The 24,854-nt window shown below is 34.4% G+C and overlaps 2 protein-coding genes across 4 annotated transcripts in view; one reads left to right on the forward strand and one right to left on the reverse strand.

Moving 5' to 3' along the window:
• Window positions 1-11,671, forward strand: part of LOC117238759 (synaptotagmin 1) — a 34,109-nt gene extending 22,438 nt beyond the window's left edge. For 2 of the 3 annotated variants that reach the window (XM_033503929.1, XM_033503930.1), the window contains exons 2-9: window positions 1,203-1,329; window positions 1,418-1,534; window positions 3,036-3,181; window positions 3,263-3,361; window positions 4,133-4,327; window positions 4,431-4,607; window positions 5,180-5,431; window positions 6,534-11,671. In XM_033503929.1, the coding sequence (XP_033359820.1) occupies window positions 1,206-1,329; window positions 1,418-1,534; window positions 3,036-3,181; window positions 3,263-3,361; window positions 4,133-4,327; window positions 4,431-4,607; window positions 5,180-5,431; window positions 6,534-6,728 (1,305 nt within the window). In that variant the 5' untranslated portion in view covers window positions 1,203-1,205 and the 3' untranslated portion in view covers window positions 6,729-11,671. The remainder of the gene's footprint in view (window positions 1-1,202; window positions 1,330-1,417; window positions 1,535-3,035; window positions 3,182-3,262; window positions 3,362-4,132; window positions 4,328-4,430; window positions 4,608-5,179; window positions 5,432-6,533) is intronic. The other variant, XM_033503931.1, reaches the window with a different exon arrangement.
• A 4,175-nt stretch (window positions 11,672-15,846) lies between these two features.
• LOC117238763 (lipase member H) lies at window positions 15,847-24,091 on the reverse strand. Its single transcript, XM_033503935.1, has 7 exons — window positions 23,691-24,091; window positions 22,094-22,205; window positions 19,810-19,958; window positions 18,715-18,969; window positions 17,733-17,924; window positions 16,649-16,817; window positions 15,847-16,287 (listed from the first exon to the last, which is right to left on the reverse strand). The coding sequence occupies exons 1-7, from the start codon at window positions 23,746-23,748 to the stop codon at window positions 16,173-16,175; spliced, it is 1,050 nt and encodes a 349-aa protein (XP_033359826.1). The 5' UTR covers window positions 23,749-24,091; the 3' UTR covers window positions 15,847-16,172.
• Window positions 24,092-24,854: the final 763 nt, after the last annotated feature.

Genomic DNA, 24,854 nt, shown 5'->3' on the forward strand with positions numbered 1-24,854 from the left:
ACTTTATCACGTCTCGTTATTTTTCCATCGAGGCAACGATCTACAGTGAGATCCGTTATAACGTACCGCAGGCGTACCAAGCGAAAATTTAAAGTCGATTTTCTCGAAAACAAAGCCTCAAACGAAAAATTTTTATTCTATATTTTCTATTCTATATATTCTATATTTTCTATTATTCTATATTTTATTATCTTATCAGCTGTAAAACACGTGTTCATTATAGCAACACTGAAGACCAACAACTTGATGAACATAATGCGTCAACAACTAGTAAATACTCGGCGGGTTCGCTAGCTACGCTCGTAAAGGGCGTATGCGGTAGTAAGATGTCGCGAGTTCGAGACCACTCCTGGGCAAGCCAAGGTGGAAAACCAAATATCATCTTAGAAGTATATACACGGGCAAGTGCCCCCCCCCCCTTGCCTATAATGTTGTAGTGCTTTCTATGAGTGTCTGGGAAGTACCCCCGGAGAACGGTTTCACTCGTTGCTGAACTACACCTAGGCCCGCCCGTGGGGTTTTAGCCGATAAAAATCCGCCGGATTTCCCCACGTAAAAAAAGGGGTTTTTTTTCTTTTTTTTTTTAATTTTTCCATCGAGACAACGATCTACAGTGAGATCCGTTATAACGAGACGTGATAAAGTGCACGCGTACCGAGCGTAAATTCAAAGTCGATTTTCTCGAAAACAAAGCCTCAAACGAAAAATTTTTATTCTATATTTTCGACTTCTTTTTTCGCGTAGAATCACCCCCTTTCCGCATGTACCACCAGTTACCAACCACCCTGTATATATACATACAGAATTCCAAATCAGGCAGTAAATTTACTCTACATGTTGTGACGGACAGAAGAAAGTTTATAAAATAAAGACTGTAAGGAGACATCATAATTTCGCAAAATGAATTTATATTTAATAAGAAAAATGAATACCATAGAATAGATGACTGTTATCAATACGACAAAAAATGTTTAGTACAGAAGTTACTAATATTCGTAATATATCGATTTTAAACTTTCCTTTATCTGCTATTGTACAGTATTACAGAATCGTAGTTATCAAGTTGGTTATCAAAAGATATCAACGTTCAAAACTAGGGAGTAAGTAATCGTGTATTATAAATTGACAAGAAAAGAGTTTTCGATAACAGAAAAGTGTATATGTATTAAAATATTTATTTCATTTACTTTTATTCTTTACAGAAAATGCCTGCCATCTACAAAAGAGAAGCGGAGAAGGTTCCGGAAGAACCGCAACCGCAACCGGTGGAGGAGATGGTTGAGTCGACGCTAAAGACTTTTGTGAGCACGGAGGAGGAAATAAAAGAAGGTAAATCTTTCTTCGCTTTGTCTTTAAACATGAAGATCGCGTCACATTTTCCACGGTACAATAACTAAAGTTATATAATCGCGTTTAGTTGGCACAGAGGCGGTGACCGAAAAAGAAACATTGGAGACTCAAATGGAGAATCTCGGCGTTGAGCTCGCGGAGGAAATGGGAATACCAACATGGGCACTCGTAGCGATCCTAATAGGTAAAAGCAAACGGTCGCGTGTAGATTACTCTTATTATTTTATCCGCCAAAAGATTGACCACCACGTAAAGTAAAGCGAGCTACATTTTTTAAATAAAGACACCTACGTTTCTCTTTAGAAAATCTTGATGTACGACAATCTTAATTTTTTAGATACTGATTTTTTTTTAATATCTGGATTCTTTAGATTCTTTGCTGCAATAATTTTGAAGTCTCGTAACTTCTCTTTCTCTCAAAATCTCTAAAACTATGAATTATTACAAGTTTCTTTTATGCTTTTAATGCAAATTGAGTACACTTTAATTGATAAGACATGAAGTGTATATATTGTAATAAATATTAAAAATAGAATTATTTGTAAATTGAAGCAGAAGAAACTAGAAACGAAAAATTAATTTATATGCTATAAAAGCAAAATATTTTTAGTCTTTCTAGTATAATATTGAGAAGTTTGAAGGCTTTAAATTGAAGTTTCGCGTGGTAGCCAATAAATAAGAGACATAGATCTATCGATTACTACAATGGCACACAAAAATTCTCGAATAAGAGTAGATCTCATCCGATAAGATTAAAAAATAATACAAGTAAATGATAGTACAAACATTTCCATATTTAACATGACTATAAAAAATTGTATTAATATAAAAGCAACCGAATATAAATCCCGTACCCCTTTCTGGATAAACAATCGTCGATGAAACATTTTACTCTTTCAGATAATTCGAACAACACATAACATGCAAACATTAATCACGCAAATTTTCTTTGTTTCAGTTGCATTAAGTGTTGACGACACTCGAACATATCACATTTTATTTTTACTATATAATATCACATACATATATATACCTATGTAGTTCATAATCTAAATCAAAATCACATTCATTATACAAGCAGCACCAAAATAAATATATAAGTAAAGGAAAATGATAGAATTAACAAAACCGCTTTCGCGCTTCCGAACTGCGCTTGCATAGATGCAAAATAAGCATACAGTACGATGTAAAAATTTTGGACCACTAAAAACTGAAATTGTTCGCATAAATATATATCATTATTCTGGTTTCCATTTAAATTTGCAAAGCTTTTCAGAAATCGTCTAAGAAGGATATGATTCAAGAATTAAAAATTCCCTTCAAAAATGTTGATTAATTCAAAACAATCAACATATTGTGATCCATTCACAAATGCAAGGACACTTATGGAAAGATGAAATGAAACTGAAAAATAAAATATGCCGAAATACGTCAAGAATTATTTCATTTGAAGATTACAGAGAATCTATAATGATTCATTTTCATATAACAATTGAAAACGTTTTCTCACAACATGAATAATAGCTATCGTGAAACTAGCGAGGGTGAAACGCTAATGGTCTAAAATTTTTGCACGATACTTTATTAAGAGACGCCATTTTTTTTAAACATAATCGAGCTTCCACAAAGTTAGTAATTTTTTTTTAATTCGATTCTTTCGATTTTTCCCTTCTTCGCTTGAGTAGCCGTAGGCGTAGTAGTTCTCGGAATCTGCTTCTGCTGCATCAGGAGATGCTGTCGCAAAAGACGATCCAAGGACGGGAAGAAAGGGCTGAAGGGTGCGGTAGACCTCAAGTCCGTGCAGCTATTAGGCAGCACGTACAAGGACAAGGTACGTACTCGGTGTTCCGTGACTTCATGTAGATGTTAGACGCACATTCTACACTCGTGGAATCCACTTCGATTTGTTAAGGTCCAGCCGGATATGGAAGAGCTGACTGACAACGCCGAAGAACCGGATGAAGCCGAGAGTAAGCAAAGCGAGGTGAAACTTGGAAAACTTCAATACAAGGTACGATTTTTAAGCTACGATATATTCGTCATCGATCTTTTAGTTTCCAATTAAAAAAGAAGTTCTTGTGATTTGTAATTCGAAGTTTCTCGAAAAGAATACTAACCGATTGATGATTTCAATGATATCATACAATACAAAGCTTGCAAAAGTATAACTTGTATGAAATGTGTAACAAGTGACACTATTCAATTGATGAGTCGCATAGAGCTTTTCATATGATTTCTATGTGTACACTACAAAGCTGAAAAAAAGCGTTTAAAAAATGTTATTTAAACTTAGTGCAACTTTTTAATCGGGAAGAACGAAATATTTCGTCACGTCAAATACGACGACCCTATTGGATGTTGATGACGACATAGTTCATCGTGACAAAATGTCGTATGGAAGTAATTACCTGTTTTAAACGTAGCCATTTCAACATAGGCAGGAAAATATTCTCCGTGAAGAGGTTAAGAGCTAGATCTATTTATATAAAAAAAAGGTCAGCGTGCGAGAAGTAGATGGGAATTTCCGTGGCTTTATCTATTAAAATATTTTTAAACGAATACAAAGAGCTTCTCTTCATAGAAAATATGTTCAATAGCGGTATATCTGTGTGTAATCAATGCACGACATAAGCTCCTGTCTCCGTCACTTTCTTTTAATTTGCTACAGAGAAAGATACAGTGAACAAAAGTAGAACGCATCTGATAAATCAATTGTCAACAAAACTTGAAAAATATTTCACCGATAAAATCTATTAATACGTCGACGAATCGACTTTTACAGCTCGAATACGATTTCAACACGAATAGCTTGGCAGTGACTGTGATACAAGCCGAGGAGCTACCAGCTCTAGACATGGGTGGCACTTCCGATCCTTACGTCAAGGTTTACTTGCTACCGGACAAGAAGAAGAAATTCGAAACGAAAGTGCACAGGAAAACGCTCAATCCGGTCTTCAATGAGACTTTCACGTTCAAGGTTAGGTCGTTTCCTCTTCAATTGCTTTGTCTCGACGACCATTCAACGAAACGCAAACGACTTTTTCTTTTGCTTTTTCTGACGGTGCACAATCGTCTTTCAGAGCGTAGCATACGCAGACGCTATGAACAAGACGCTCGTCTTCGCGATCTTCGACTTCGACAGGTTCTCCAAACACGACCAGATCGGTGAAGTGAAGGTTCCTCTGTGCCAAGTCGATCTGGCTCAGACAATCGAGGAATGGAGAGAACTACAGAGCGTCGAGGGCGAGGGTGGTCAGGTAAATTTGTTTTAATACTTTTTGTAAATGTAAGAAAGATATATTGAATTGAATAGAAACTAAATTAACTCGCAAAAATAGATAATTTTTAAGAATTACCTAAGGATTTTTGTTCATGATGTATATCAATGGATACTACTGCTTAAAAGCATGTAGATACTTGATTACTTTTAATAGAATATTTTTAATAGAAAATTATAAATTTTGTTTTCGATACTATATTATGGAAATTATTTTTCAGCAATTTATTTCTATCTTTTCGAGAACTTTGTCGTGTCTTTAAAAATTGTACAGTATTCAAGCTGTAATTTCTTTTTCATTTGTTATTAAACTTTAGTAATTTATCTCGAACTACCTGTACATTATTTTGAAATACGAAATGTTTTTTTAATACAACGAAACTGTCTATTTATTTGCTAATAATTTGAATTCCTAACAAGGACGAGTATTCGACGCTGTTTTAGAGCTAATAGAGGAGTGTTTTTTTTATCAATTATGTATAATTATCATTTGAAACGACTGCTTCAATATTCGTATGAATAATAAAGTTGATGTAAGTTTATCAATTACAGGATAACAAATTGGGCGATATTTGTTTCTCGCTACGTTACGTGCCCACGGCCGGTAAATTAACGGTGGTGATCCTGGAAGCGAAAAATCTGAAGAAAATGGACGTCGGTGGCCTGTCGGATCCTTATGTAAAGATCGCTTTGATGCAAAATGGCAAAAGATTGAAGAAGAAGAAAACGTCCATCAAAAAGTGCACTCTTAATCCGTATTACAACGAATCGTTCACGTTTGAGGTACCCTTCGAACAGATACAGGTACGAATCTTTGAAATTTCTCTATTACCACCCGTTTATTTCGTACCTTTCATTTGACACGGTCCACAGACACAGGTAACAGTAACAATACACCACTTCTTCTATTCTTGCTACATTAACTAGCACATTTTTTACTTTTTTAATTATCTTTTAGACAACAGCCACGACAATAATTTTATTTCTAATTTTTTTTTGTACCTCCATAGCGTAAGAAGTTTGTTTAAATACTTCAAATCCATTGCAAACGGATGATTTAAATATAATTGGTATAAAAACGAGTTTACGAGAGCGAGATTAAATGATCCGTATGTAATGCGTTAATGAAATACCCTACATAAAGTGCGAGCAATATAGTGCACGCCGTTTTTACTTGCGTAAATAATTTTGTTATAAATAAACAAGAAAGCTCTTTCTAACTTCTGTTTTTGAAAAAAAGAGAAGGTAAAATGTTATCTTCTTGATTCTTCTATATTTTACTGTTTATTTAAAATAGGGCCAAATGTGCTTTATGAAGGGACTGATTTTCTACAATTTTCAAAATACCGTACTTCCGAATCGTAAAAAGCGTTTTATAATATACAATACATGCTCTGCTACATTTATATCGTGTAAGGAGTTGCTACTTTTTTACATACGAGCTTAAAAATGTCGCTTAGAAGCTTTGCATGTTCCTCGAATCGAAGGTAAGACGTGTCTAAAGAATAAACACCTCTAAACTAAACAATGTAAGTTCTATTAAACAAGCTCTGCTTATCACTTGCATACGCGCATATTTTTCTATATTTATTATTAAAAATTCTGCATCCTAAATAATGATATGAACTATTTTTTACAATTTCTATTTCTGTAGACTAGTTTTCTAAACAACCATAAATTCCTTTCTCTATATCTTTATCACATGTACATATATATATACATATATATAAATTTTTTCGTATTTTTCATATAAATATTACATTTACCATTGACCGATATTTCCATTTCTAATGGAATTTATGGCTTCTTGTCATATTTTTACGTTACGATTCGGAAGTTACGGCGAGAGAAAGAAAAAACATCCACTGTGAGAAGGCAATGCACTAATGCGTGATTTCACGTTTAGAAAGTGCAATTGGTTGTCACGGTAGTCGACTACGATCGTATCGGCACCTCAGAACCCATTGGGAAGGTCGTCTTGGGGTACAACGCGAGCGGAACAGAATTGAGACACTGGTCCGACATGTTGGCATCCCCGAGACGTCCTATCGCTCAATGGCACACGCTTAAGGACCCCGAAGATGGAGACAAGAAGGACTAAGAGATCGTTGTGAGATGTCCAGCATAAAGGTAATGCACACCAAATGGTTCTAAGCAGATGCGACAAATGTACAGAAGCATTATCTCGTTTCGTTTCGTTCCATTCCGTTTTTGCTTTCGCCCCCACCTGATAAACTCTATACATATATATGCACATATGTATATGTAAAAACAAAACGCATATACATACATATACATATATATGTATACGTACTTTCCAACGATATCCGTGGACGTTGTACCGTAACGAGAATGCAGGATTTTTTCTGAACAAAAGGAAGAAAGAAAAAGCTAGAAAGAGAAAGAAATGACAGAGGTGCGGAGGGAAAGGAAATTGAAGGGAAAGAAGCGGGGATGCGACCATCTCCCCGATGTAATCGATCGACTTTATTCGAAGAAAAAAATAATCCGTGCACGAGGATAAAAGTGAAATATATAGATGTGAGAGAAAGACAGAGCGAAAGGGTGGGAGAGAGTGTGAGCGAGTAAAGTACGAAGAGAAAGAGAAAAAGAAATTACAAGAAACAAAGGAAATATACTTTAGTAGATATTAACGATCTATTATTAAAACTAAACAACAATAAAATACCACTAAGAAAGGTTTTAGTATTAAATAATAATATGTTCTCATGGAGTGTAGCGTCTTGTATATACGTATTATCTACCATTACCTTTTTCTGTAGATGTAACAATTGAACGATCTTCAAGTAAACGCGTCCTCTTCGAGGTATCTCGAGACGAAGCATTGAATACTTTTTGCAAAAGATGTCCTGACTTCCATATACGAACTCCGATCGATAGTCTGCAGAATATGTTTCCTTTCTCGTCATTTTTAATTGGTGGCAATGTTTCATAAGATGTTTATATAAGATATTACATGCTGTTAATCTTATTAGATATTATATATTTATATATATAAACATATAAATGTATGCTATATATTCTATGTATATAGTATACGCGGAGATATATATAGACGTATAATGTGTATACGGTGTAAATTGTGTCTCGAATTGCGCGAGTTATAATAGCAGTACAATTTTATTTAAGGAAAATGTTGGCGATGCTTTGTATTTACCGATCGATAATACATGTTCGTGTAAAAAATTCGTACAATTACAGTTACGATTGCATTATAATCGATACGCGTAACAGTTACAAAGTAAGATAATTTCATTATCGTTTGATCGTCGTTGCATTATTTATTTCATACGAGTAACACGACCTTTTATATCTTTATTCCCTGTATTTAATTAACAGTCGTTTCACTTTCGCATGGACCACGTAACTAACTAACCTTGGAGACTACGATCGCATTAGTTTCGTGCAAAAAAGACAATGCTTTCGATCGCGATAGCTTCGTAAAGTAACGATCTTAGATTGTGCGTTATCTGTACAGGGAACTCAGCCGATCGAAGCGAATCTACAGATCGGCGGGAAATTCAAAAACTTCTTCCAATAAGAGAAACGAAACGTACATGCTTAAACACGGTCTCACTCGCAGCGATGCGCCACAGTAGTTCTTGTTGCAACAGCATCCTTCGATTATAATATACTCTTACTAGTATCGTTTCGTAATTTCCTTACTTTATGGACAAAACTGTTATAGTCGATGGTTGCGAATGGCGATTCGTTTGCGAGTGAATTGGGGCAAAATTAAGGGACGTTTCGATCGTTGAGTTCTTGAAATTGAATCTGCGCAATTGCCAGTGAAATCGAGCATAACGCGAAATAAATGGCATGTCTCGATCCGTATACGCTCGATTTCCCCTCGATTCCGCATGTTCATCCCGAGTATACATACGCGTGTACGTGAAACTGTAAACATATTGGTATATATACATATTATACATACATTTACCACGTGTTATATATGCAGATACTGTTATTGTTTTTCGATATGTAACGGGCCTACCGATTGTATAACTTACGTTATCGTTCCGTTAAACTATTTCTCGGATAATAAACATAAGAGGCTGGAATGAAGCTAAACAAAACAGAGTAGTGACGAGTCCACGGTGATTCTCTATGTATCTTGGAAATTGGAAAAAAAAATAAAAAAGGAAACACGGTTCGAAGAGAAAAACACGTATATCCATGATACATACGTTTCAAACCAAACTTAACGAAATAATTACAAGGACGTCCCGAGATTTAACAAAGCATTATTATTATTATCATTATTATTATTATTATTATTATTATTATTATAAATATATATATATATATTTATATATATATATTATATACTATATGTATCCTTCGAGTAAAGATAAAATCAATTGTTAGAAAACTAACTTTATACAGTATTAACTGAGTTTGACTGCTATAAAAAAAAAAGGAAATTCATATATTTTATTGCATCGTTGACCTTGAAGCTTCGAATTTGACTGAATGAAAAGAAAAAAAATTGATGGATACAATAAATGTAGCGTTTTTTTGCGTGTGACACGTGTCCCGAGAACTAACGAAGAAAGAACACGTTGTTAAAAGCCCACACGAGAGAAACTTTCCTCGATGAAAACGATAACTATTTCCGTCAGTCTAAATCGACAGCTATCTACATATAGTTTGTGACTTATAGTGAATGATGAAAAAAAAAGATACCCAAATGTAAACGGGCCTTAACGCTTTTTCGAGTTGTCCTTCCCCCCTCACTACTCATCGCCGAAGATGCATAGAAAACTTTGTAAATATCACGCCATGAACATTTCAAAGACACTAATATTTGATAATCATATATAAGTCCATTCGGGTTATATTCTCATGATAGAATCTAGACGTCATTTGATTCTCAATACGATTCGATGTTTCTTTATTTCGTGTCCGTTCAACGTAGTACAGTGTACTCTACGATTCGCCTAATGACAACAAGTAAAACAAAAAGATATTTGCACGCAAATCGAACCGTATTAATCATGTAACGATATCATTACTAATAACGACATTAGTAATAAATTTAACTATACGTACATATATAAAAAAGACAGAAGATAATGTATCGTGAGAAGAAGAATGTCAGGTGTATTCGAAGATTTCGTAAAGGTTATGATTCACATGATCGTTACGAAATCCTGCGTACATTACGCCTGTCCGAGTTTGAATACGAAACGTGTATAAAAAGAAATGAAAGAAGATGGATATCAAGGTAAAAATCTCGAAACAAGACACGGATTTTCCTCCGTATGTTTCCAAAATCTTACATGCTATTCCAGTGATATATCTACCTGCTATGTATCAGTTATATCATACAAACTATAATACGAAAAACCCAAACGAATTATCGATTGTTACCGATGACACCTAATAATATTAAGAATTGAGTTGGTGTTGCTTGAAATTTAACGTGAAAATATTCCGCTCTTGGCATTCAAATACTTAACCGCAATTACATTTCGAGCAACACGAGCTTACCAAATACAGCAAATATCTATGAATCGAATTCACGAATAAACATACTTCTCTTGATTCGGTTAATCCTCTGTACGTTGCAAGATAAAAAGAGAACGAATAGAAACCTTTACTTAGAAACGCATATGCATAAATTCGCATTAAGGATAGATCCATTTCAAAGTCCATGTTTGTTTATCGCATGTACTACTTGCGGAGAAAAACTTGATAATTTAGTCGTTGATTTATTTCTGACAATTAATTTCGGTTGAATGTAACGTTTATTATATTGACGTAATTTTAGTATAATATTAACTTCATACGAAGAGAAACGAAACAAACATAACATCACCGTTTCGTATGTATAATTCATTTCTATTTCTGGGCCCTTTAAAGGGGTCGTTGAAAGACTCGATGCCAGAATATGATCGCCGATCAGAATATCTAGTCCAGACAGCAAAGTACATTAAGCCATTCGAAATAACGACGCATAATACGTACACCTTTGCCGACAAAGTTGATCAATGTTCGATAAATGTATTATGCGTTGGCATAAAACTTGTATTTGGGTTAAAAACTGCATTTACTATCCGATGTGTCGAATGTGCGTATATGAAACACTGTTTTGAGCTGCTTTTATTTGCATGCTCGTTATAATTTTTTTAAGCGACAAAAACGTGTCGAGTTTACATACAATCGTTATATAGATGGTATCCGTAAAACGCTGGGAAAATATATAAATTGCAAGAGTATTCTATCGATAGTTTATGGAATCGCGACTGTAATAGCGATTTTGATTATCTACAGATAGCTCGATAGTTCATGGCACCACTAATACAGCGTTTCAGTCGGCAAAGTAGTACGCGTCGATTCATACATACATCGGTGTAGGAAAAAAAGCAGTCGTTAAATATACATAAAATCGATCATTGGAAATAACATAGGAAGTGTAGAATAGAGGTGTGTAAGTGTAGTCGTAACGTAGAGAGTGCAGATTCTTAGATTATATCATACCAATCTTCTGAATCCTGAAGTCGAAGTCTTTCTCTGAGATCGAAATCAGGATCCAGTATTCTTATCGCGCGCGAACAGCGCTTGACACACATGATCACTAAACACTTAACCAAAACTTGGTTCTATCATTTGTTCAGGACCAATTATCATAAACGATTATATCGATAGTATGTTCGAGTCATGTTATTAATGCAGCATTGTACTTAAAAAAAGAAAGAACTTTAATGAGGAAATTCAGGAGGATTTAATGTAAAAAAAACGAAAGAAAGAAAAAAGAGAGAAATAAGCGTCGCGAGCACCCGGCATCGATCGAGAAGCTACGACGAGCGCTTGTATGTACAAGGAACGAATGTTGTCCGTTCTTTTTCTCAAGGTATATCTTATCGGTTTGTTTCGTCTAGCTTTTACATAAGTGTTAAACGAAACGTCAGATCGAAAAGTCTCGACGGAATAATAACGCGGACAGTTGAGAAGAATGTTGAAATTATAAGTTCTATATAACGAAAATAACATTGAAATACAACGTTACTTTTTAACTCACTTCTTCGAAGTCATCGATATCTTTTTATTTACATATCCAACCGACCAGTGTACGATGTAAGGAATGGTAGCAAAAATCAGAGAACGTGACTGACAATGGGATTTTGAATACTTTTACGCAGACTCGCCATTTTTTACGTGAAGCTACCTCCTCTTTTTAATAAATATTCATCTACTTCATCCGATCAAACTCATCATCGAGGTTGCAGTTGCATTAGAGAACACGTCCAGGAGGACCAACCCTGTGTTGATCTGAATCTTATTCATACTTAGCCGACTAATCGATAATTCAATGAAATAGTGATAATCCTGAGTAAGTTCGAACAGAAAGCATTGACAAGTGCAGAGTGAAATTGGCTGGAAATGTTCGACTATTATCGAATCGAGTACAGTTCGGGTCAGCGTATCGTAATCACGTGGAAACCTACGAATGACAAAATACGCAATAACGTGCACGCGAGCGACAAAGCAAACTTGCTGTAATTATCTTCCGAGGCGGAAATACCGTACCGTTTTATGACTATTATCGGTGCCACTACCAGTGTCCACGTAACGTCTAAATAGTGCCTTTCATTGCTTTCGAAATGATTTCCGTGTGTAACGCCACCGATGTATGACAATCGATCGATGTCGTCGTTCTCGACGTGACGTAAAAAAGCGATATGCTATATAAATACAATGAAGAGAACATGGAACACAATAGGGGAAACTAATCATCGAACGAGGAAAGAGTATATCGGTAATATAATAGGTAAAAAAGTGGAACTATCGATTGGCACGATTATCGATAAATGATCATTAACATAATAGACTATGAGTAATTACTGAAATGAACGTGTCGATCGTGGTCGTGGTGCGACAAGTAAAAATAATATTACTATTGATACTAATAATAATTAATTTAAAGAAGAATAACACGCAACGCGTAGTGATTTAGTTGAGTAGATCGAGTGAACACACGACGATATAGAAAAATACGACGGAAAACATTCGAATCGATGAGAAGTGGCAATTGGTCTGAGCTGGCTCGTGATAGTGTACGTTGACGACGAGTTTAATGAACCGAACAGTGTTGAAAGTAACAATCGAAGGAATTCTATTTGACGTTATGCTAATTATTTGATTAATATTAATTCCTTAGTTTAAAGAGCAGTTAGAAAACAACAGGTATGGTTAATTCATGAAGTTTCTATTTAATTCAATTGTTCTTTCTACGCTATACTTTAGAAGCGTACATTGACATTTTATTCGTTTTTCCTACGAAAGAACAATACTATTTACGTATTTAATATCTTGTACGTTAAATGTTTCTTTTTAAAGGATTTTACTTCAACTGATAGCTTTCTATTAAAAATAAAAAGTGGGTAGAAATATGATAATGGTATTTTAGTCTAAAAAGATTCATCAATTTATATTGATTACATCGTGAAAGAACCTTTTTTTCTGAAGAATATATATAATTTTAGAAAATTCAACACTGTGCTTAGCGATTGGAGCACGCTCGAAAGCATTTGGCGGAAATGGATCTACAGTGATACGCGAGCAAACAATACATGTGCCTAAGACCTCGATGCCTGTGCTTTTTTACCAAATGTATAACTACATTACGTAGTAATCATAAAACGGTACATTTAAAAGTTCCAAGTAATCGTTGAGTTCCCTACTAATTATTTCTCAAGTATCTTATTTCTACCTTCGATCTTTCTACGCTATTTGTTACAAATAAATCTACTCGTCTGTATTTTTTTCTTTCACATTTCATCTTAAGTACCTGTATCGCGATGATAAGTTTTATCTCAAGGATAAAGACATACTAGCAACCATCAACTATCATCAGTGTAGCACTCGCGATTTATCGAAATCACGTATAATCGAAGATCGCTCATTTTCTTCGTATTATTCATAAAAGACGATCAATCGAAAGTTCGTAAACGATACAAACCGCGCCAGTCTTTCGAGCATGGTCATTTCCGAGCAGTTTTAAGAATATAAGGCGATGTTCTCTTCAAATCCTTCGAAATTCGCGCGCAATGGCGGGTCCGATCAACAAACGTACCGATTGTCATGTTAGCAGTATAAGGATTGTCCAAGAGACGTAAATAGATGTGTACGTCGGTCCAAATGGCACGTAGCGCACGAAAGAAACAATGATGTAAATAAAGAGAGAGAAGAAACAAAAAAATACAATGAATCTTTGTAAAGCCTTAATTTAGTCTGATAGTAAAATACTGATTTACCTTTTACTTTCGTCTTTTATATTTATTTCTTCGCGAGTAGAACGATGCCACAGCAGAATATAATTAACACGTAGAATGTTAGATGTTCTTAAATTGCTCTTTGGATAATGCATGAATTGCTCAGTTTTCAAACTTTTCCCTTCACCGTGATTCGTCACTAAAACCAAAAAAACAAAAACATAAAAAAGAAAAAGAACAAAAAAAAAGTAGATTTCTTTAGTAACAATGATATGAGTTTCCTTAAACCCTTTTGGGACGGTTTTCAAAAACATAGTCAGTAGATAGAGAATTACATTTTAGTGGTAGTAACAAAAAATTACTTTCCATATAGTCGTAATGTTTTCCATTCAACAATATCAATCGACGTCAACGAAGAATAATTCATTAAACTATGTGTTATCGCAGGATTCGAAGTTTCTCGTGTAACATAATATTCACATTCGAGTGAAAGAGATATCCCGAAACAAGGAGAGAAGGACATAAAGAGTGTACAAACGGCGCAAAAATGATCGCTTTCCAAAGACTTGAACTTCGAATCTCGGTTGAATTGCTTCGCGCCTTGTAAATGAATCATGCTATACAATAAAATTGTATTTATAACGCGTATGAATTACTCCTTGACAATTTACACGGAACCCGAAATGGATGACAAAAATTCTTACATAGACGTTACCGTCGCGAAAGGGTCCAAATGAAAATAAACTAAACAAGAAATAACTTCAATGAAAACAATAATGGAACGTACCAAAGCAATCGACAACGATAAAACGAACATACTGATACCAAACACACTAACGCTAAAGATAGCTACTAGTACTAACGCAAGCAACCAAAAAAAAATAAATAAATAAATAATAAATATAAAAAATAAAATAAGAGGATAGAAAGCAACAAAAATATTAAGAAAATGTGAAACGCACAGCTCGTTGAAGTTGTTGAAGCATCGTTCTGGCTCCCGGAAGAAAAAGACTCCGCGCTAGAAATTGATTTCTGTTTTGTCATATACCCATCGAACAACCGAAACTGTCCATTTTTTATCGTAGATCCTACGTTGTCCACTGTAAGAGGTGTAGAAAATTTATTCTTAACTCTATGATCTATACGGATAAAGATCTATATATAAAAAAAAAATATATATATACACGAAATTTAAAGTCCTACGTTTTGGGACGATGCCCGTGAGAACGAATTAAATATCGACAATAGATCGTGATCGATCTTTTACTCTCGATCAAACCCGAGCATCGGTCCCGCCGAGAAAACGAGAGTGAGAGAGAGAGAGAGAGAGAGAGCGGGAGAGAAAGAGAGCGAGGAAGAGCGAAATGTGAAGCAGACGAAGGGACACGGTTCCCTTTACACCGCATTCGAGCCAATCTGAAAAAAACAAACGAAGCCCTGAATGCCTCGAAAGCTTGAAACGTGGATGTATTAACAACTTGTAATCATTCCATTGCATATTATACATAACTAAGGTTTAGCGCGACAGTGTACTGTAAATCCATAGACGTTATTATTATTATTATATATATATAAATATATATATATCGTAATTATTATGTAATAAATATTGTTGTTAACATAAAATTCGTAATGATCGATCGTTCTCTTTTTCCCGAACATCATTTCGATATACTACACGTATTTTCATAGGTTTCGCGTAGGAACCACGATACTTACAAAATCGTACGCCTATGTGTTAGGAAGATATAACAATTTTTGTTTTCAATAACTCATCTCAAGACTATTTTTTCCTTCCGTTTTACGTTTAAGATTTATTTTATCCTGATTAGACTCCAAAATCATTCGAAAGGATAGCTTGGTTCTCAATTCGTCTATTTCGCTAATATAATAATTTGTTTGTTTCTAATTATAATTTACATTCATATTCATCACAGATAGAAAAACGATGAGCCGTGACGGTAAAGAATAGATTTACATATATTATAATAACGAAAACCGAGGATCGTACGATCACTAAACGCCGGACGATTCCATAAAATTGACAGAATCGGAAAAAGCGATAATTCTTGGAACACCATAACAATAGAATCCAGTGGAATAAATACATTAATCGGCAAACTAGCAATGGTATGCGGCGGTTGATGGTAGGTTACGTAGCAAAATAGTTTATTGCGTAAAAACTAATTAAAAAATATACAAAGAAACAACAGAGGCAAACATAACACAGCATACAGTACATACAACTAATAACCGCGTATACTATAATTATTCTATAATTATGTTGATTAACTGCTTCAGTAAGCTTAGTACTGGCGGGAGGACGATCGTTTCCGATTTGTCGTTCGTTGGCTTTTTACGGGAAGGCCTCGGGCGTATGGTTTGTGTGCGTTTGTTGACAGATAGTAGATGCCTCGTGCTCTGTAACATTTCAAATTAACGTTCTTTTTTTCAGTTTTTTACTCTTTCTTTAATCTTTCTTGGAATTATTCTATTCTTTCTTGGATATTTATATTTATCGTACATGGTTCAAAAATATTTTAAAAGCCTATGGCCATTTATTCAATAACTTTGTATAAATTGCGGGCTGTAATCTTCTGTTGTGCAAACAGTTTTTCCAATTTTACATGTTACGAATTACTATTATTATCGTATTATTAATGAGCTATTGGCAATTTTGCAAAAGCGCAGTTATAGGTACAACTTCTATAACTCTTTGAAAATTAATCATTTTTGTTTTAGTTTCTTCATTTAGTAAGTTGGAAGAATTAAAAATACTTACGTATGTGGGGCGTCTTCTCCCATGAGTATGTGCTCTTCGAGTTTCGGATTGCACCAGCCGATCAGGTAGGAAAAGAGATTTCCACACGGCGCTGCCCAGAATCCTACTTTCGTCGTGATTGATTCTATGTAATAAGGCGTCACTTTTGTGTGGTCGCACGACAACGTCTCTGCGGACGAAACATTTCACTGATTTCATTCACAGTCGACCATCCGTCCCGTAGAACGTTTTCTCTAATGATAAGATCACTCTATGGGGAGTCATAATTACGTATTTTCACGAGTTCAAAGGATAATAATCTCCTTCTCCATTCCGTATTCCAATCCATAGCATTTAATGAAACTCAATTTAAAATTAAAATTTCGAGACAAAGAAAAGATTATAAATTGACGATAAGAGAAATGAATTACCATACTTACGGTTTCATCGAACTTCTTAATAAATAAAGCTTTAAATTATAAAATGTACAAGATATAGATCCTTTTAACTATACGTATTTCTATATTCTAAAGGTTCGTGCCTTTAAAAAGAATACTTCGAAATTCACTGTTTATCAAAACTTCAATTTCCACAATTTCTATTTAACTAACACGCTTTCCTCTAACCATCAGCGAACGTTGGGGAGAGAATTATTGTTCCTTTTACACAAAAATATCTAATACGGATAAATGGAGCAACTTGGACAACTCAATTTAATTCCTGACTAAACTTAGACTAAAGAAACAAAATCTTAATATTCTTTTAATTTCTAATATCTTCCACAGCTGTCACAACGTTCAACAAAATTCCTTCCATTAAGAAAGTTCGTAATAACAGCTCGTTTTATAAAAAGTCAAATTATATACTTTCGAGAGAATTGAAACTGGGCGAAGCTGTCATTCGTTTCTGGTTTAACGCCAACACGATCGTTTCTCCTCAATTTACTTTCTTTAATGCCTCTTTGAATGCTTCATAAACAACACGCAACCGATCACTTTGCTATTTAACAAATAACAGCCAACAGCTAACACAATACACGCAATTCTCAAAAGGTCTGAATCTCTCTTGCTCGTTGAGATAAGTGAAAATGGGTCATATTACTTACGGAGCAAGGAAGTTGTCGCGCATCCGGGCTGGCTGGAACCTCCGTTCACATAGAAATCTGCGTGCCCGGTCGGTCCCCATTGACCCAAAATCCCGGCACCAGTGTGGATCACATCGACGAAATGCGCGTCCGTTTCGTCTAAATCCATCGACCGGTTCCCATTCATGTAGAAAAATATCGTTGGATCGAGTCCTAATCGAGAAAAAAGAACCAACGTGGAAATTCATTCGCGTTAGAGAGCGATTTTTCATTTTCATGGTAGGCCAACCTACCTTACTGTTTTTGGAAGGTCGTCGTAAATAATTTAGCTACTTAAAGAGAGAGAAAAAATGTCGATTAATCCAGAATAAGATTAGTTTGTGGGATATCCATGGATGTAGAGGGTGTTTAAAAAACAAGAGGATGTGAAAAAAGACAGCAGGATATTCATAAGCTGTGATTTTAAATATCTAGACAATGAAGAAGATTCGTGTGAGTACATATAAATTAAATTAAATTAGAAGTTACATATTGTATCCGTGTATTTATATCGTTTAAGATTCATTTGTTAAAAATTAAATTAAATTTATCTTGATTACCTTTTTACATAATTTTAGTCCTGACTTAGCAAAACCCAATGGAAAAGCTAATTAATTTAGATATGGATACAGTATGAAAAGATTAAATAAATTCACTTATATCTTTCACGTTACATTCAATTTTTCCTATTTAAATCGAGTGGTAGGTTCAACACCAAACTCTATGCCTGGATTGAATCATCTCAAAAAATATATATCTTTCAATATATAATTTATACTAGAACAAACTGGTGCTATGGCAAATAAAAATCTACGATATGTATAGGACCAAATTTGCCTTATTATTAGAGTTTACCTTAGCATACGTTATTGTATTAAGGTTCTAACAGAATTTCGTTAATCTGATCGTTAATGAGAGCGAAATCGCAAGAGATGCGATTAAATAATAAAATTACACACATTACCTGTAATCCTTCCAAGCTTGTCATCGGGCAAATAATTCGCAATCAGACCAGCTATATGCGCACCCACGCTGTATCCGAGCACGTGTATATTCTCCACCCTCGTTCCACGAGGATGATCCCTCAAGTACCTTACCAATTGAGCAATACATCGTGAACAGAAATCTGGACCCCATTGTATTTGCGACAGACAAGGCTCGCGCACCAACGAACCGTAATCGACGATTATAATATTGTAATCGCCTCGCGTGAAATACGCTGAAATCGAAAGTTTCATACATCGAGACCATCGCGCACTGCGTAGCCCACGCTACTTGTTCGAATCTTTTAATCTTCATCGACCAAAAACTGCGAGCTAACAGGCGATTGGTTTTTATTTCTTTGAAACGATATACAGTTACTGAAAAATTTTTATTTTCCATTATCGTATAAATGTTATTTTTTTATGTTATATAGATATACATATACGTCTATTCGAAGCGATATAGCTTATAATTTTTCTGGATTCGATTATAAAGATCACTGAAAAGCAAAATTTTCCGTACTTTTTGTTCTCGTTTATGATTGTGTTATTATCAAACATAAATTATTACTTTTACAATATCGAATGAATCGAACAATGCTTCATAACAAAGGTAATTTTCCATCAAATTTCTTTTTTTATCATCACAGAAGAGTTAGACAAAACCAATTGCAACATTTACGATGTTTTAAATAGTGGATCGATCAGAGTATGAAAGTTACTGACATATGACGTGAGTCGCTATTTTTCTCGTAGCAAGTAAAATTTTACAACTTTTCGAATAGACGAGAAATGCGATAAAAACTTTCACACTCTCTCGCAGAAACTCTCATCACCGAAATTGGTCACTTTCGTATGAGATACATATTCAATAAATCGTTTATTACGTTATTATTCTAAAATGTAAGGAAATTGTATAAAATTTGTAAACAGTAAAAATGTAATTGCGTTACTATTAAAACATAGTCGCACGATTCTTAAATTTCTCTAAAAGACAGATTTAGTAAAATTGAACTGTGTTAAGAATGACACGAAATAATAAACTGAACTAAGTTATAATATTCTTCAAACGTTACCTCTTCGAAGATCCGGGCTGGGTATTAAATTCCTCCCTCCACCAAAACCGTGGATAATGATTTTCGTGGGATGTGACTTATTGAATTTGGAGTACTGAAGTGACTCGAATCTTCGCACGTTAATGCGTAGAGGCTTCTTTTGTGTTTCTCTGAAAAATGGCAGTCCCAAGAAAGTTACATTCACCTATTCAACGATCTTCCTAAGAAAGTAAAGAAATGCGTGCGCAATGAATAAAACAAGAGAAAAGTCAGTTTCTAAAGTAAAGTGATATATCAACGCTAAATATAATACAGTATAATATCTTAGACTTTAACATAATTATAATATATTTATTATTGCAATATTCTTAGTAATTATACATATACTAAATATAGATACTTTTTTTAAATAACTACTTGTTAAGTTTCATCAAATATCAAGTATTAAATAAATATTAGATAGTCGTATGTTACATTGTATATGAATCTACGAAGCGAATGTCAACGACCTTATAATCTCGAATGGAGTTTCACTCGCGTTACGATATTTCTTTTATCAAATCCTATTCCTTTGACTTTAATAATATTCGTATATTACTAGACACGTCTTTATGAACGCGTTAGTTACCCCTTCATGATAATTATAATACATTACGGACATTTATGCACTCATATTCTTCTAAACACAACGAAGAAAATGCCTAAGTATTACAACGAGTAGTATACTTTAGATATTTTCTATTTATTAGCATTTTATGTTCATTCCGTCTATGTTTGCATCTTCAAATTTCTCATAAATGTAGAAAAATGTACAATCTGATACTATAATCTCTCAAATTCGTAATAAATATCGTTTCTAGAAACGAAGCAAATCTGATACCTCGCTTAGAAACCAATACGAAGGAAAGTGAATAATCTTAATTTTTAAAATATACGCCGTAACGAATCGACATAAGTATTCGATTTTCGCTTTTAAACAAGATAGCGTGGTACAGAAAAGAACGATCTAATCGACGCGACAAAAAAGGAAAATGTGAATGAGTAAAAGCACTTAGAACGTGCCAAGACACTGTTAGTTACCGGAGAAAGGTGAACTTTGAAACGAGGCCACACTTTCAGCGCGAGACGGACTGATCGTGATCTTGAAATCGAGAGTCGTATGTCCACGTTCTTCCTTACGGCCAACATTCAGGTTCGAGGTGAACATTCTCGAACGTCGAACGAAAGTAAGTTGAGGAACCGCGAAGCGTTCAGCTGACGCAAAAGTAAATGGGAAATTTCACCGAAAGTTAGAACGGCTAGTGTCGCAAAGCGTAATTTTTTCATCATCTCGTTGAAACGAGATCGAATTCCGAGACGGTAGCGGAAAACGCGATACAAAATAAAACCGGTGATGATAGAAAGTTACAATTTCTTCATCTAGAGTTTCCTGAAGTGCTCGGCTTATTATTCGTATAGCCAAGACAAATAATATGGTATGACGATAGTTATATAGGATGTTACAGAGAAGCGTTATTTTTAACAAATAATTTTAACAGATCGTTTGGCACATTGACTTTCGAGAAATAAATTCTGTACGATTTTAGATATTACAGTTTTAGAGTATAGTTTTAGAGTATGGTTTTAGATTATGGTTTCAATCGTTAAATAGCTGAAATTGAATGGTTTCACTCGTGTTATCCATCATCGTTATTATCATTTAGTTAATGTTAAGGAATTACGACAGTTTGACGAATGATTTATTTTAACGAATTAAAAGGAGTAACATTTCTTATATCGCTAATTGTAGGGATTTTAAAGTAAAGTATGATATTAGTTTATGTAAGAAAACACTTGCTAAATAAAAACATATTTAAGTCGTTTATTATAATAAAACTTATAATAACGCTACAAATAGGAAATAATTTATTTAACACATTTCTATTTATTTCATTTAAGACAACTATTCTTCCTTTACAGTTTTTCACATAATCATCTTGAAGTACTTTTTATAAGGTATATCTTTTTATGTTTTCCTTATAATTATTTAGTAAGCTTGACAAATTCACAAGAAACTGAATGTTCGCAGAACTTCTCATTATTAAATCGAAAAATATATAAAATATGATGAACAATAAAATATACTACACAAAAGGAAATTCAAATAATGTACATAATTGATGTGTATATATAATGTATGTGTAATGTGTATATATAACTCAATTTATATAATTTACTAATATTATATATATATAAGTTAGAGTAAAATAATTTATCGTTATTTTCGTTTACATAATTTAATTAAATTAATTTAAAACAACCTTACCTTGTGTACAAATAAAATTCGATCTGTGGATGTGGGCATTCAAAGGGTGGTTTCGCACAGGATGTACTGTTAAACAGATCCTTGAACGTTTTTGTCTCCGCGCTCACATAATCTAAGAACGAAATCGACGTATATTACCGATCTGCATACCGATTATACCTATTTAATTTCCTCGATCCCGATTTCACATAAATCATTTTTCTACGGCTGGTTAACTGCCGATTGTCCAAGATCAATCATTTATAAATATAGCTTTTGTATAAAAAATCATTCGACCGTTCTAAGAAACCAAAGAAACAGGTAAAGGTCGATTGTTTCGCTGTATCGCTTTTATTAACTTTTTGTTGCTCTTCTTTCGTTAAATGTATTCTTGCGGCAATAGTACGAGAATGTAGATAAGCATTCAATTAACGATAACGAGTAAAATAGCATTGACATGATTCTCTCTAAGGTTGTAAAAAACGACCTTTGATTTCTGATCTATTCGTTAGCATCTAAATAATCGAGTATTGCAAAATTTTTTATAACGATAGCTTTAGTGATTATTGACGATTCTTGACAAAATCTTTTGATAAAATCTTGATAAAATCTTTTAGATGTAGTATTATAAATAAAAGCAATCAATTTGTAGGCACTATGTTTAATATTTCTGTTTGGAAGATGATTTAATTTACGAGGAGATTTGGTATGAATTACTTGATTCTTCATTTTTTAGCCATTTATCTTTGGTTTGTTAATTATTCACAAATTTCATCATACAAACAGTTTCACTTTTTACTTAACATTTTAACGTGGAAATTTATAATGTACTATATTAATAAGTAACTATGTTGTTAATTATTCACATTACGTTTAAACGTCACATTTCTTTGAACCTTTTACAATGAAACATGTAATAAGATATTTTTCTGGGCAACAAATATTTTCGTCAAAAATTGTTTCTGTCAGAAGTCGTCTAACAATCGTAATATTAAATCAATTAATTATTCATCAATATGCACTGCCTTATACTAATATATAATACGAATTGCATGCGGTTCATAGCTTCTCTAATTATTTTATTATAAATCACATCGTACACCTATGTCATAAAATGTAAAACACTAAATGAAAATGAAAAAACACTGAATTTGCTACAATTCTTCAAGAGACGTAACAAATAGATATCCTAGTACCTGTGACTGGCAACATACATATTTTCTTAATTTCCAATTATTTCATAAAATTACTCTGTCCTATTCGGAATCTACTTCTACAAGCCCATTACCATGCCAAAACACTGCCAACATCAGACCCCATTTCCTTAATGCCACCAAATTTTACTCGAGTACACTTTAGAAATCACGCACTAAATATCAAAGCAGGATATAGTTTCTCTCAGACGACGGACGAGTCACAAGTCGTCCCTCCAACACCATTCGAACACCAACGCGACGATTTCCAACTCGCAACTTCCAAAGTTCCAAGATCAAGTTAAATCAACTGTTATATTTTCTCGTGGTTTGCGCGAAACCGCGTTTGCTTCGATTCTTGATTTGGATTTTGAGCGTGAAAAAGGGACCGGCAGTCGATAATCGAGCATCGACAAACTACTTACGATACTGTAACGCAGCAAAGAGGACGAACATGAGATATCTCAAGACACTGACCGCCATCTCCCGCGCTCGCGTGGTTTGTGATATAACATTCAGACACGCGGTGGTGAAAAATCAGTAAAAGTGCTTCCCGCCGCTTCTCTCGGCCGATTGCAACATGCAAAGTCACCGTAGGGATACAGAGGATCCCCGGGGGGGACTTTAGAAAGTCGCCAGCTGCTTCACGCGTTCAATAGCTTCTCTCTGCGATTTTACACACGCCAGTGCACGTATGCACGATGCATCGCGAAATGTGCACGTTGTGAGGTAGAATATTGATGCTTCGATAAATTTAGTACCGCCCAGGGTGTTGCATCTTCGGCGGATGTTCGTGGCGAGCCTCGTATTTCCGGTAAAGCATATACATACCACGGCCAATTGCAGTGAGTTCGTTCATTCGCGTGCAATTAAGCCATTATTCGCGAACAGATTTCGCGTGCCATCCCCTTGCGCAGTATACTCGCTTAGTATAAATCCTCAATTTTGGGCCAAAAATTCCCACTGATTCTCAAGAAATTCCGTCTCAAAATCTTTGAGCCCTGGTACAGTCTTGTGTTCCTATTAATTAATTATAACTTAATAATTTAATTATAATTCAATTATAGTAATGCAATTAATTAAATTAATAATTAACTGTTTTGTGAATGACCAGAAGTGGTCAGGGAATGGTAGCAGAGTTAGGGGAGTCACATCCAGTCTTTTGGATAAAGTTAATCGTTCCGTACTTTATGACACCAACACAATTCATGTGCACGATGACGTAAGTAAACAACATTAATTTACCATTTTGTGAATGGTTTATCGATGGTAGTTGAGTTGGAGCAGTCGTACTAAGCTTGTTTATTAAAACTAATTGACTTACCTTATGGCACCAACAAAATCCAGCCGGAAGATACCGGTTTATTTCCGATTCGGTAAGTAGCAGTTAAGCATATCAGGTGAATCATGTTTGTCTAACACTGAACTTTCACTTCAAATGAGGTTGTTTCTTGTGCTCAAAGGCGTGTGTATTTATATCACTAGCTTTTGGACTAGGAATTTTATCAAATAAATATAATTGTAAAATAAGACTACATGTATATTCGTATGTGACAAAATAATAATCATATGTATTTGATTTTCATAAA

Source organism: Bombus vosnesenskii, unplaced genomic scaffold (assembly GCF_011952255.1).
Source record: "Bombus vosnesenskii isolate JDL3184/JDL3185 unplaced genomic scaffold, Bvos_JDL3184-5_v1.1 scf7180000013605, whole genome shotgun sequence".
NCBI lineage: Eukaryota > Metazoa > Arthropoda > Insecta > Hymenoptera > Apidae > Bombus > Bombus vosnesenskii.

Coding starts and splice junctions, on each gene's coding strand:
- LOC117238763 (XM_033503935.1), bottom strand. CDS start 23,748: ATGGCGGTCAGTGTCTTGAGATATCTCATGTTCGTCCTCTTTGCTGCG. Junction 22,206..23,690: donor CTTTGCTGCGTTACAGTATC/GTAAGTAGTTTG, acceptor TTTCGTTCTTAG/ATTATGTGAGCGCGGAGACA. Junction 18,970..19,809: donor CAGCCCGGATCTTCGAAGAG/GTAACGTTTGAA, acceptor TTTCGATTTCAG/CGTATTTCACGCGAGGCGAT.